General features: G+C 31.9%; 2 protein-coding genes across 2 annotated transcripts; one reads left to right on the top strand and one right to left on the bottom strand.

The window, feature by feature from the left end:
- The first annotated feature begins 4,762 nt into the window (after positions 1–4,762).
- Positions 4,763–6,966, top strand: LOC110697454. The gene is made up of 3 exons (XM_021874821.1): positions 4,763–5,415; positions 5,675–6,902; positions 6,947–6,966. Exons 2-3 carry the CDS (start codon positions 6,299–6,301, stop codon positions 6,964–6,966), a joined length of 624 nt encoding a protein of 207 aa, XP_021730513.1. The 5' UTR covers positions 4,763–5,415; positions 5,675–6,298.
- A 5,666-nt stretch (positions 6,967–12,632) lies between these two features.
- On the bottom strand, positions 12,633–14,034 carry LOC110697453 (protein FAR1-RELATED SEQUENCE 5-like). The gene is made up of 3 exons (XM_021874820.1): positions 13,500–14,034; positions 12,968–13,281; positions 12,633–12,651 (listed from the first exon to the last, which is right to left on the bottom strand). Exons 1-3 carry the CDS (start codon positions 13,923–13,925, stop codon positions 12,633–12,635), a joined length of 759 nt encoding a protein of 252 aa, XP_021730512.1. The 5' UTR covers positions 13,926–14,034.
- Positions 14,035–15,365: the final 1,331 nt, after the last annotated feature.

Genomic DNA, 15,365 nt, shown 5'->3' with positions numbered 1-15,365 from the left:
CAGTAGACTTAAATGAGTAAATTCCATTTACTGCAAGACCATAAATGACAAAACAAACATGAGAGAATGAGTAATTATGGAGTACATTTCATTATATTTATTCTTTGATATTAGATTTTTTTCTATTATTAAAGCTTAATTTCAAATGAATTAAGCTTTTTATACACATAAACAAGGCTAATAATGCTTTTTTTTCCTGAATGCAGCAAATTTGTCATAGAGATCTTAAGCTGGAAAACACTCTCTTAGATGGCAGTTCAGAATCGCGTCTAAAAATCTGCGACTTTGGCTACTCTAAGGCAGGGAAACTCCTCTGAATCTATCATTTTGTTTATAATCAATTACTAATCATGACTAATCTTTGTTAATTATAATAGTTTGTAGTGCTACATTCTCAACCAAAATCGACGGTAGGAACACCGGCCTATATCGCCCCAGAATTCCTTTCCCGAAAGAAATATGATGGAAAAGTAGTGTAACAACTAGTGAATAGTGATAGAGCGCTCTAGATTGCAATAAAAATATAAACATCTACATGTGTTACAGAGATGTAATATTTCAAGCAGAAAAGCTCAGTAAAGTCAGGAGATTAAACGAAATTCAGCAGGTTAGGTAGACTACATGACATAAAGGTGAAATTACACATCATGGAGGACCTAAATTTAGAGAAAATAAAACTAAAAATTACTTGATAATTACTCAAAAACAAAACGAAAAAAAAAAACTAAAATCAACAAAAAAACAAACTAAAAGATAATCGACACAAAGTAACCTAAAATTAATGAGCTAAAATCAGAACAAATTAAACGAAAAGCAAAACGAAAATCAAGCAAAAATCGCAACAAAACAACATAATATCGCAAATACAAAACCAAAACAAGAACACTTAGTAAAACCAAAATTCAGGCAAAATAAAACTAAAATTTACTGGATAATCACTCAAGAAAACGAAAATAAAACTAAAATCAACAAAAAATAACAAAATAAAACATAATCGACACATTGCATGTTAAAATTAATGAGCTAAAATCAGAAAAAATTAAACAAACATCAAAACGAAAATAAAACAATGAATGTAACCTAAAATTAATTGAAAAACAACAAATGTATAAACAATAGACTCACATTAACGAAAAATTGATGAAAATTGAAGAACTTGTGATGAAAAATCAGAGAGCAGCAGAGTAGAACACCGTAGAATTGCAGGAAGAGAGAGAAAAATGAGCGAAAAAGAAGAAGGAGGAGAGAGAAAAAACGTAGGAAATAAATTTTGAAATAAATTTGTTTTGTTTTGTTTGTTTTACCGGGTTGTATTATGATCCAACGGTTGTAATATGTATATATATATATATATATATATATATATATATATATATATATATAGGATCATATGAGACCACCCCCCTTATGTGAGAACCCTATTTCATGTGAGAACATATTACAACCGTTGGATCAACTACATCCAAGGGTCATAATACAACCCAGTAAAACAAACAAAACAAAACAAATTTATTTAAATTTATTTCCTACGTTTTTTTCTCTCTCCTCCTTCTTCTTTTTCGCTCATTTTTCTCTCTCTTCCTGCAATTCTACGGTGTTCTACTCTGCTGCTCTCTGTTTTTCATCACAACTTCTTCAATCTTCATCAATTTTCGTTAATGTGAGTCTATTGTTTATACATTTGCTGTTTTTCAATTAATTTTAGGTTACATTCATTGTTTTATTTTCGTTTTGATGTTCGTTTAATTTTTTCTAATTTTAGCTCATTAATTTAACATGCAATGTGTCGATTATGTTTTATTTTGTTATTTTTTGTTGATTTTAGCTTTATTTTCGATTTCTTGAGTGATTATGCAGTAAATTTTAGTTTTATTTTGCCTGAATTTTGGTTTTACTAAGTGTTCTTGTTTTGGTTTTGTATTTGCGATATTATGTTGTTTTGTTGCGATTTTTGCTTGATTTTGTTGCGATTTTTGATTGATTTTCGTTTTGCTTTTCGTTTAATTTTAGCTCATCTCTGATTTTAGGTTAATTTTCGTTTACTTTGTTCTGATTTTTGATTGATTTTGTTGCGATTTTTGATTGATTTTCGTTTTATGTAATTTCTCAAAAATTTGTAAAATGATGTTTGTCTAGTATCGGAAACAACAATTTGTAAAATTGATAAATAAATGGTGATAGTACAGTAAGATGCTATCAAAACCAAAAAAATCTATTTATTTCTAATAGAAACATAGCAGCAAAGCGCTAATCCTGAAGGTGTAACTACATTCTGATGTAGCCCATATTGTTCTGACAATCCTCTAGTATTGTATAAAAGTAATAGCTCCTCTGCTTCTTGTCCAACATTAACTCAAGGCTGGAAATTAGGTAATGTTATCTTTCGATATTCTTTTTGTGATCTACATTGTTAAACTGTCTGGGTTTTGGATGATATTTGAAAAGGTCTGGAGGAAGGCAGCTAAGTCAGCCCCGTAGATGATTCTGTGATCAGCTGTGACATTCACCTGCACAAAACATTTAACAGCTTGAGTCAAATTATTCAAAAAGCCATCCAAATATGATCTTGTCTGCTGGACCCTGGAATGTTAAGCTGTTAGGATTTCATGTATGAGTATGTTAAAACCCAGGCGAGAGTAAAATTTGGAAAATAATTCTAGTCGTCATATGCTCAAACTGTCAAACACTTATTTTCAGTAGCACAACCTTAATAGCAACAATACTATTGCAGACAAGATACATTGCTCAAAAATTTTGCTTGTCGCTTAAAGAGCATCTATGTTTGATTGCTCATTTGACAAATGAACATCTATGTTTTTGCTCATTTGACAAATGAGTATCTATGATTTTGCTCATTTGTATAAAATTACCAACTAATTATTTACTTTTTTTTAATTGTTTTTGCTCATTTGGGAGTGTTGAATGTGTTATATTATCTAACCAGTAAAGTCGATGGTTCCAAGTCTTTTGTAAGGTCCTCCATGATGTGTAATTGCACCTTTATGTCATGTAGTCTACCTAACTTGCTGAATTTTGTTTAATCTCCTGACCTTACTGAGCTTTTCTAGAGCGCTCTACCACTATTCACTAGTTGTTACACTACCTTTCCATCATATTCCTTTCGGGAAAGGACTTCTGGGGCAATATAGTCCAGTGTTCCTACCGTCGATTTTGGTTGAGAATGTAGCACTGCAGACTATTATAATTAACAAAAATAAGTCATGATTAGTAATTGATTATAAACAAAATGATAGATTCAGAGGAGTTTCCCTGCCTTAGAGTAGCTAAAGTCGCAGATTTTGAGACGCGATTCTGAACTGCCATCTAAGAGAGTGTTTTCCAGCTTCAGATCTCAATGACAAATTTGCTGCATTCAGGAAAAAAAAAACATTATTAGCCTTGTTTATGTGTATAAAAAGCTTAATTCATTTGAAATTAACCTTTAATAACAGAACAAAAATCTAATATCAGAGAATAAATATAATGAAATGTCCTCCATAATTACTCATTCTCTCCTGTTTGTTTTGTCATTTATGGTCTTGCAGTAAATGGAATTTACTCATTTAAGTCTATGTTTTTGCTCATTTGACAAATGAGTATCTATGTTTTTGCTCATTTGACAAATGGAATTTTTACTTTTTTTTTAATTATTTTGTATGAGCAGGAAGTCTATTGAAAAGGAGCCTGCTGCCGATGTTGGTTCATCAGGTGCTACTGCCAATGTTGTTTCAGCAAGGCCTGCTGCTAATGTTGGTTCAACAGGGCCTGTTGCTGATGTTGGTTCAGCAGGACCTGATGTTGGTTCATCAGAGGTATTAGTTGGTACTAAAGTTAAAGGTAAAAAGGTTGAAAAAGGATTGAAAGAAAAACAAAAGATTAAGTTGGAGGAGACGAAATCCAGCAACGAAGGGGAAGATTTGAAGTCTCATGTTTATAGGACATTACATAGTCGGATGTCCCCTTCATCCATAGTTCAAGTTATTGAAAAATGTTCAGAAAATCAGTTGAAAGCTATTAGAGCAATAGGATTCGGGTCTATGGAGTTCTTGAAGGTGACTTAACTGCCTTTGCAGATGGGTTTATGGTTGGTTCATCACTTTGATGCTAACACATGCTCTTTAAACATTCCAAATTCTGAACCTTTTTGTATCACTGAAGAGCATGTGCATCAAGTACTTGGGCTGCCAATGGGTGGCATAGAAATGGACAAAAATAATTTTTCCTGAGATAAGAAAGTGATTCAGCAATGGAAGAAGCAATTCAAAAGAAACTCACTCTCTATCAAAATAGGGGAGCTGAAAGAATTTCTGAAAGAGCATAACTCAGCTGGTCTTATGTTCAAAAGGAACTTTGTAGTGCTATGCGTTTCTACATTGATGGAGGTAAACTTTTTATTTTTATTTTGCTTATTTTTAGTTATAGTTAGCACTTAGCAATTGTGTGCTATATATAGCAATTATATTATCTAAGTTGTTGGTCATATATGTATAGAATCAGTTACTTGAAACTATACATCATTAGATAGAGACTATTGACACTTTCAGAATAAGATATATATATGTGTATTTATCTTTTGTTCTATGTATTTATCTTTTAGGCTATCTAAGTAGTTTGTATAATTTGATGGATTATTGTTGTTAGTCAATGATGAGATGGGTGAACAAATTTGGAATAGGATTTGGTACATACTTCATATTAACATACTTGTCAAAAAATTTCAAGTTATATTATAAATTAATTATATCATCAGGAAAAGGTGGAGAGTCAACATCATGGTTTTAAATTTTATAGGAGTTTGCTCATTTTCAATTTTGTTTGCTTATTTATATTATATTTTGTACATTTAAATTTCCTTTTGCTCATTTTTCTTTTGTTTTGCTCATTTTTTTTTCAGGGAAACAAAATGTGAATATCAATTCTGATATTCTCACATTTCTTTCTGATGTTGATAAAATAAAGGACTTGAATTGGTGCAAGTATATCCTTGATTCACTTGTGAAGGCCAAGCTTTTCTGGGAAGAACGTCAAACTTGTTCTTTTCTTGGGTCTTTACTATTTCTTATGGTATTACTTTAATTTTTGTTGTTTTTTTAATGTAGTATTTTTTACTTATTTGTTGATTTTTAATTTACTAATTATTTTTTCTTACTTGTTTGTAGCTATTGTATGTATTAATTTTTATTTGTTTAATTTTAATGTACTAAGTTTTTCTATCTTACTTGTTTGTAGCTTTTATACGTTGATCAGTTTGTCATTGAGGAAGTTAGAGCCAAACGAGAAACTCCAGTTCTCAAAGGTTGGACAACCAATATGTTGTCAAGTCGTGAGAAATTGGAAATTTTTAAGGGGAGGCTTGGAGTTTTTTATAAAAATCAGAAGCTTGTTGGTCCTTCTGGCAGCAAACAACCAAAACTGGTATTTCACTTGTAACCAATAGTTAGTTTTTCTATGTCTTTGGCATTGCTTGAAGAATTGAATTGGAACACATCTTGCTTTAAGGAAAATGATGCAATGTGGTGCTCTTTATAGCACATTAATGGACCTCCTAAATCAGCAAAAAAATAGTTGCTCATTTGTCAAATGAGAAATTATATTTTGCTCATTTGATACTGTGTGATTTGGATGAAAATTACACAATTATGTAATTTTTTTTTTGTTTTTTTTTTTATTTTAGGAACAATCTGATCCAATTCATACAAAAAATGAAGAAATTGAACAAGATCCGAAGAAGGTATTTATATGACTTTTCTGGAAACTTATATTAATTTGCTCATTTTTATATGACTTTGCTCATTTTTTGTTTTTGTTTTTTTTCCTAATTTTTGTTATTTTTTACTTAATTTGTGAATTTGTATTGTTGTTTTGTGAATTTGTTGCCGTGCGATGAAAGAGTAGGGGGTTAAAAGGTTGGGGGTGTGCGAGTTGTTATCAGCCCAATCCCTATCCTCCCTAAGATGGGAAAACCTCCTCATTAACATGTGTAGGTGTTTGCTCATTTGATAAATGAGTAATCAACTATTTGCTCATTTGGTAAATGAGCAAAAAATTGATTGCTCATTTGACAAATGAGAATCTATGTTTTAATTTACTGCATGAAAGGACTTTTAGCTATTGGGGAAATGGATTTAAGGATCCAGGTGTAGTGTTAAATGATGCTCTAATTGTTAGCAAAATAAAACTCTAACAAGCTGATCAAGATTTTGCTCTAAAGTTTGGGACTCCTTTAAGTATTCAAGATGCTCTTGGTTTCTTTCCATTATTATGAATTAATTTTTTTTTTTATTTATAGAAATGCTTTATGGAGCTTGCAACGGAATCTACAAATCTAGTCTTGGCAATGACTGTTTGTGAAAAACATGAAACTGTTGTTAAGTATTTTCCAAACAATGAGAAGATTCAAAAGCTGAAGGAAGATGCAATGACTGTTTGTGATGAGCAGAAGATGAGCTCTAAAGCTTTGACTGAAGATATTCCTCTCTCATTTAGCCAAGATAAACAGTATTGGCAAGATCCAGCTGTAATTGAAGCTTGGGATAGGTTTTCGAAGATTTCAGGCAATGACAAGCATGCTGAATCTACAATTTATGCTAGGGTTGATCATCTGATTGAATCAGAACCAATTGATGTTACTAAGATTGCTGCTGAATGTGTTCACATAGCAAGTGGTATACCTGATGTTGAAGATCCATCTGTTATCATACAGCCTAAGGTTGCTGAACATGTATTTAAAAAACTTGGAGAGTCAAGTACGAGATATAGTTTAAGAAGTTCAGTTGCCAAAGGATGTGGAACTCCTTCATTCAGCTTAGGAATCTCTTCTCAAGAAAATGATTCTCAGGAAAAGTCCCTTGGCATTGCACCTACTGATGAACCTGTAGCTGCTCCTGTTAGTTCACAAGTTGGTGCTTCTAAATCAGTTGATGATGTTGATGTTGTGAATGCTCAGGAAGACCCAATTACGCTTAAGAGAAAAAGAGATACTGAAAATGAGAGTTGTATTCCAAAGAAGCGTAAAGTGCAACCATTGTTGCAGATAAGATCTCCTTTTAAGTCTCGGATTATCAACATATATACACCATTAACAGCAGTTCAGAAAGGTGTTATGGATTCATTTTTTCATGAGAAGAAAAATCGTTTGTAAGTATTTATTCAATTTTTTCAATTCTGGAAATTTTGGCAACTGAATTTATTTTTCTTTCTTATAACAAGTCTAGCTCTATATTCTCACTTTACATATCTACGATTGAAATTATTTTAACTTCCCTAAATCTTATATGTAGTGATGCAGGGTTTTTATGCGAGGGTGAGCCTGATAATGAAGTAATCCTATTTCAACTTTAAATGTTAAAAACTCAGAGCAAAATTCATGGCGATATCATTAATGCATGGTCTACTGTTCTGAATTTTAATGAGCAATATAAAGATGTCAATTCTAGTGGACGTTTCTTTTTCGGTCTTAATGTTATTGTAAGTTCAACTCGTTCATTTTATTTTGTTTTACTTTGTTCATGTTCACTTTTCTCATTTCATATAATTTTTTTATATATGAATGTAGATGTTGTTTTGTATTTGCAAAAACTATTATTAGTTCTTTGCTCATTTGTCAAATGAGCAAACTATTCAATGCTCATTTGTCAAATATTCTTGCTCATTTGTCAAATGAGCAAAAAATAAATACTGAACTAATTCAAGTCTCTTATTGGATACTAAATAACATAAAATCTTTTGATAAAATATTTGAAATACAGAACTAATTTAAGAAATTTGCCTATTATAGTTATCTTCAAGGCATAATCATGTCATGGTTGTTTGTTTGCACTTTGTAGTGTATTGTCTTGCGTTTGCTCATTTATCAAATGAGCAATTAATTTTTGCTCATTTGTCAAATGAGCAATTAATTTTGATAACAATATAAATTCTGACTTCCTTGGTCTGAATCAATGCATAATCAGTGTTTATGAGTTGTATTATGGTCTAATTTTGGTCCTACACAATTCGAATTCTTATTTATGACTTGTATTATGGTCTGAATCAGTGACGAGCTAGAATTCACAGACATGTTGCATCTATAATTCTATATGTTCTATGTACATCCACCACACTGCCTCACTGGATGAATGTGGAGAGCAGGTTGTAAGTGTTCAGAAAATGAGTCCTAGTTCACTGAGCTATTAGGAATTCCTCAATCAAGATTAGCAAATGAATTTTTGTTGTGTGAATTTTGGAAAGCCAGCAAACTGCTGTATTCAGAACTCATGATATATGCCACAATCACTATATATTAAAGCATGAACTATCATATATCAGATCAATCTTATTCTTTTTAAAATATTAAAAGAACAAGATTAAAGCATAAACTAGCATTAGCATGAACTAACTTTCATATATTAAAGCATGACCTCTAATTACATTCGTAATTCTCATGGCAGATATCTGTGTCAGCACAAATGAGGCTGATAAAATAAAGCTTAAACCAAAGGACTTAATTCTTTATGTTTCTGATGCTATCTGACAACTAACATTCTGCATGTTCTGTAATTACATAAATAATTGAATGATAGCAGCAATTAATTCTTTGCTCATTTTCCAAATGAGCAGTTAATTTTTTGCTCATTTGTCAAATGAGCAAAACATTCACTTGCTCATTTGTAAAAAATATTTCAATTTACTCATTTTATATGACTTTTCTCATTTCATATTCACTTTACTCATTTGTTATTTACTCTTTTCATTTATATTCATCTTATTTATGTACTTTTCTTTATGTATTTTTTTAGGATTGCCTTTTTCAATACGAAAGTGATCGTGCTCAAGAAAGGAATAAAATGTTTTGTGAGGTTGTGGAGTTGGAATTCAGCAAAACAATCATCCCAAAGAAATATATTGAGCTTTTCTTTTTCCCAGTATTTGAAAAGGATCATTATTATCTGGTATGTTTTAACACCACCACAGACTGTGGTACAATTGAGGTTATTGATTACAGTGAAGGTCCTAGAGAAAATAAGAAATTGCTTAAAAATCTGGTATGTCTTCTGCCACTTCTTCTTCATCATTAGTATCCTCATTGATGCCTGCCATGTTGTTACCAGATTCCTTATTCATGTCTCCTCTCATTATATCACTGGTACCCTAACCCTTTCGGGATTCTCCTCTGAATTTCTCCTTTCTCCCATAACAAGAAAATACACACACACACTCACGCCACAGACACACACACACATACACAGGCACACACACACCCACACACGCATACACACACATACACACACGCACACATACACACACACACACACACACACAAGCACACATACAACCTGTAATAGAATCTGAAATCAGATTCTGAAATTAGTTTCTGGAATCAGAATTGTGTAATATGTGGGTAGGTTTGTGTGGGTAGGTGGCAGTAATGGCTCAAGATTTTGTTAGATTATTTTAGAAAAATGATTTGAGTTTAGTTGTTTATCTTGATCTTGTTCTGCTTGTTCTAACTATGTTTGTTCCACCTGTTTTTGTTCTTATTTTAATTTATTTGTTCATTTTCAGAAAAGTGCATTTTCATATTTCATGAATGGTGAAAGAAGTATACAAAGTGTTGTTTTGTCAAAACAGATCAAGTCTATGGAGCCTGTTGTGGTTGATTTACCTTGGAAGTCTTCAGATGATAATCATTTACATTGCGGTGTTGCAATGATGAGGCATATGGAAACATATATGGGTTTGCAAAAGTGGAATTCAGGTTTAAAGAAAAATAATGTAAGTCTAACTAGAAAAAGTCTAATTGCAATTTTTATAATTTGCTTCTTCTGGAATGAGAAATCTGCACTTTTTAGATTAAAATTTGTGAGCAGCTTGTTGATATACATTCATGAAGCCATTACTTACCCTATACTTACTCTGAATTATTGCTTCATTTTTCCTCTTTGCAGGACATAATCATTGAAAAACTTCGTTTGAAGTATACCCTCTCAATTATTTCCAGTGAAGTAAATACTGTTAAACAAGTTCCAAAATAAAAAAAAGGCTGAGGAAGCAAGTGATGCTGAAGAAAGCTAGGGGCAGCAATCCAAGAGCAAATAACGGAGAGAATTGAAGACTGAAGTTGATCAATTGTTCTTAGGATTTGTATAGTTTTTGTATAGAACAATAGAAGTGTTAGTTTTATGATGTTCTTAATAAGACAAATGTGATAAATGTTCTTAGTTGATCTAATGTTTTTATGATGTTGTTAGGATTTTCTAAGTATAACTTTTGCTATGTCAATGTAATGGATATCATTTTTTATCTTATTGACTAAGTTGTTTGTCATTTGTTAAATTGCTGATTACCTATTTGCTCATTTGACAAATAAGCAACTAACTATTTGCTCATTTGACAAATGAGCAACTAACTATTTGCTCATTTGCCAAATGACCAAATAAATATTTACTCAATTGACAAATGAGCAACTAACTATTTGCTCATTTGCTAAATGAGCAAAGAAATGTTTCCTTATTTTTTAAATGAGTAACTAATTATTTGCTCATTCAAAAAATGAGAAAACTAATGCTTACTCATTTCACAAATGAGCAAAGAAATGGTTGTTGATTTAATGTATTATTAAAAGGAATGTTTACTCATTTGACAAATGAGCATTAACTATTTGCTCATTTCAACAAAATTAAAAACACAAAATGCTAAATCTTATATTTATATAAAAATATTAACTTTTATATTTGTATAAAAGTATCATTATACAAATATCAGCAAATATCTAGTTAATTTAGCCTCTATGATTTTGAAGATTAGGGTATGTTGGGTTGTTCTCTTTACTGAACTCATTGTATAATATCTTGGATTGGACTATTTCTGTTACCAAGGACATTAGAATAGCTTTGGTATAATTACATGTGTGTATGATAGATAACAGAGCTTGCAAAAAATTTGCTCATTTCAACAAAATTTAAAACACAAAATGCTAAATCATATATTTATATAAAAATATTAACTTTTATATTTGTATAAAAGTATCATTATACTTTGTTTGGACAATTTCTAATATCATGATGACTCAATTCACCACAACCTCTACATAATCTCTTCTTTTTCTGGTTTTGTTCTACAACCTTTTCTTTTTCTCCCTTCATCCTTTTTGCACTTCAACATTTGGCACATCAATCTCAGCCCCTTTCTCTTTTAAAGTCTCTACATTTGATACATGAATTCCAGTCCCTTTATTCTTTGAAATTTTTGGAGGTTTGACAATTATTTCAGTTGGCACACTAGCTCCAATCAATAGCTCAATGTCTTGTCCTTTGTTGTTTGCACTTCCTGTTGTTTCATTATTCCTTGCAATCCTCTTAGCCTCCAAATCCTTTCTTATTCCTTGAAGATTTATCACAAGATCTTGAATATCTTCATCATTGCCTTCTGCCAAACTTACATAAATGTGTATCTCTGACCATAAATCATTTAACAATTTTTTCTTGTCAATTAAATTAGCACATTGCTCCAACAGGTTTCCACCCAAGTCAAAAATTGGTTTTTTCAGTGCCATAGTAGTCCATCTGTATAGCATATACTGCTCTAGAATGGTTTCAAACCTTTTTGCTTTCTAAACCTAAATCATATGTCTACATGGAATTCCTTGTCTATAAAATAGCTTGCAAGAACATGTGGTGTCATAGTTAGTTGGATTAAACACAACATCAAATGTTCTAATCCGATTTCCTTCACTTACTTTTGCAACTTCCAATCCATTTTCTTTCTTCAATTCATCAACACCACAAGAAAAATAAGCAATTTCAACCTCATATTGAAATTCATAAAAGACAGAGTTAGTATATAAATGTGAGGCATGCTTTTCTATCCTTAGTGGTGTTTTGCACTCAGGATATTTGTGCTTTGAATCATTATCATTCTGACCTTGTGTGTGTCTCTGGGCATCAATTGCAGCTTCATATCTCAAGTAAAACTCAACAAGTGACACATGAGGATTGATAAAGGAGCAGAAAAAGTTGTTTTCGCTTTCGGATCTTGATGTTGTACGCATTATTCCTCCAAGGAACACATCTCTGAAATACGCCGGAATCCACTTGTTCCTTATCTTGTACATATAACCTAACCACTCATGTTCTTCCAAGTGGTATTCAACCATCACCTTGTTCCACCTTTCTTCAAACTCAACAGGTTCAATTTCAAGATGCCAAACACAAGCACATAATTTTTTTAGGAAACCAGTTTCTTCTTGCATGATTGATTTCTCCACCTTATCTTGTAACTTTTTCATTATGTGCCACATACAGAAGCGATGTTCAGTCTTATTAAACACACTTTTAACAGCAATTTTCATTGCTGGATCTTAATCTGTAATCATACAATTCGGTTCATTTCCACCCATTGCCTTGAGAAATGATCTGAACAACCACTCAAATGACACTATATCTTCCTTTACTATGAAACTAGCAGCAAAAGTAATGCAGCTCTTATGATGGTCAACCCCAGTAAATGGAGTAAACACCATGTTGTACTTGTTTACACATACAGATTAAATTTTAAATGATCAAATAACTACACACACACATAAATACACAGGCACACGTACTTAGACACAGACACACACACGCACACACACACATACACATACATACACGCACTCACAATCTGTAATAGAATCTGAAATCAGATTATGAAATCAGAATTGTCATCAGCTACTGAAATAATTTAATGCTCATTTGACAAATGGGCAAATAATTGATTGCTCATTTGTCAAATGAGCTTATAACTCAATGCTAATTTGTGAAATAAGCAAACAATTGTTTGCTTTTTTGTCAAATGAGCAAATAATTGAATGCACATTTCTGAAATGAGCAAATAAGTCAATGCTCATTTGTGTAATAAGCAAATAGTTATACTAAGTTCATTTAAAACAAAGTTATTAATTTAAGCTATAGTTATAACATAAAAATGAATTGTGATTTTTATGAATTACCTATTGGTTTGGTATGTGGTATCAAAGGATACCATATCACAAAATAGAGCGTAACTCTTTTTACAAAGGGGATCAACCCATAATGCTCTACAAAGGCAATAATCTTCATCCATCTCAAAATCAAAGAAAAAAGCGCTCCACATTAGCTTTTTGTTGGTAAAGTTATCCACGAACATTTGAGCATCACTTCCTTGAATGTATGCTTTCAAATCTCTATGAAATTTTTTGAAATCTTGCTTAGATTCACTGATGTTATCATATCCTCCAACAATTTCCTTCATCATTCGAAAAGTTGTAACAGGACCAATATTCACCTATTTAAAGAACAAAACAGTTTGTCAAATGAGAAAATAATTTAATGCTCATTTTTAAAATGAGCAAACAATTCAATTATTTGCTTGCTCATTTGAACAATTTAATGCTCATTTTTCAAATAAACAAACAATTAAATGCTCATTTTTCAAATGTGCATACTACTTTTATTAGAACATACAGAGAATTCATGAAACATAAGAGACTTTGAAAGTCGTACCTTAGAATTATTCACAATTATTTTTTTGTGCAATATGTTCATTTTTCTTCCTTCTTTTTGGAAGAGATTGCAACTAGGTGTATAAAGTGGATGAGTATGTCCCTCATAAAATTGTGACACTATGAATTTGTTATCATCACAATGCTTTATGACAATATGTGCCTTGCACCCAACACGAGTAACGAGTCTCTTCCTTTTGATTGAAGTTTTTTCTTCATTGCTTTCTCCTTCGTTGTTATTTAAATCTTTTTCAACAGTAGGCTTTTTTTGCTCTTTGTATCCTTCTTTATTGCATAATATATACTGTGATTTCAATTCTTTGCTTCTTCTTTTCCTTTTAGTTGTAGACTTTCTTGTGTTGAATCCAGCAGCAAATGCGTATCTTTTATAAAATTCAAGGCCCTCTTCAAGATTATTAAACTTCATCCCTATAGCTGGTTTCAAATCATTGGGGCATATTGGAAGCCATTCTTTTGTTCCTCCGGGAGTGAGCAAAGGTGCTACTTTAGGAGAAACTACTATTGTAGGAGTAGTTGCCACATTTGAGATGATACTAGAATGACTGTCAAGTTCTTCATTGTTGCTCATCATTTCTGACATTAAATATAATAGAAATAACAGGTTAGCAACAATTCCATAAAATAGTTTAAGGAAGCTCATTAAAAATCTCATATGTGCTGCTGAATCATGTTTTTAACCATACTAATTACTACTTACAGTATAACTCTTACACTTACTCACACACACACACAATAATTTCATAATCTAAAATAGATCTGAAATCAGATTCAGAAATCAGAATTGCAAACAGAAAGATGAGGGGGGAGGGGGGAATAGGTTTGTATAAGGAAGTGTAAGAAGGGAGTGTGGTTGGTGTACAGGAAACAGACCAAGAAGAAGGGGGGTGGGGCTTGTGTGCAGGCAAGAAAACCATGGAACTCAATGCTTTGATAGCAGAAACTAGATGATTTGAAAAGGAGTAAAATTTGATAATGCTACCCTTCGCTATGATTTGCAAAACCTAGCATATATAGCATTCAGTATAGCATATTTGCCTACAAAAACCATACATTCTTAGACACACACACACTCTCTAACACATGCACTCTTACACTCACTTACACACACACAGTAATTTCAGATTATCACAGCACACAGAAGTGCTCAATCTAAGAAGCACAACCACTTGCTCATTTGATAAATGAGCAACTATATATTTGCTCATTAGCTACAGCTACCTCTTTCACTTTCACTGCTTCTGCAACACATGTTAATGAGCTGAATCCCATTTCTCACCCTCTATCTTACACTGTACAATCACCACCAAACTCTCTCTCCTTCCTCCGCCCCTGTCCCTGTACCTTACCACCACCAATATCACCACCACAACCTGTCTCACTCTCACTCCCTCGCCACCGCCCCTGTCCCCTGCACCCTACCACCACCACCATTACCAACTTATTTTGCTCATTTGCTCCTTTTTATATTTGCTCATTTTTTTTTTGGATTCGCTCAATTTAATTATGTTTGCTCATTATAGGTTTTTTATATTATTACAAATATTTAGGTTTGCTCATTTTCAATTCATTTGCTCATTTTAAATTTGATTGCAAATTTCCAATTTCTCTCAAATTAATCAAACCTAAATTTGATGAGTACAATTACAATTTTACAACAAATTTAAAAGATTAATTCTATGAGTACGACGAAAGTAGTCATACAATATCATACTTTGTATATATATAAAATTAACATTATATTATATGTTTACCTCAAAAATAAAAAATTATCATGCAATTAACATGCAATTCAATAACCTGGTGATTGATGCAATTAAATATGCAAATTAATAAGAACAGAGCAAAC

Source organism: Chenopodium quinoa, unplaced genomic scaffold, assembly GCF_001683475.1.
Source record: "Chenopodium quinoa cultivar QQ74 unplaced genomic scaffold, ASM168347v1, whole genome shotgun sequence".
Lineage (NCBI taxonomy): Eukaryota > Viridiplantae > Streptophyta > Magnoliopsida > Caryophyllales > Amaranthaceae > Chenopodium > Chenopodium quinoa.
This window is presented reverse-complemented; position numbering and strand designations above follow the sequence as displayed.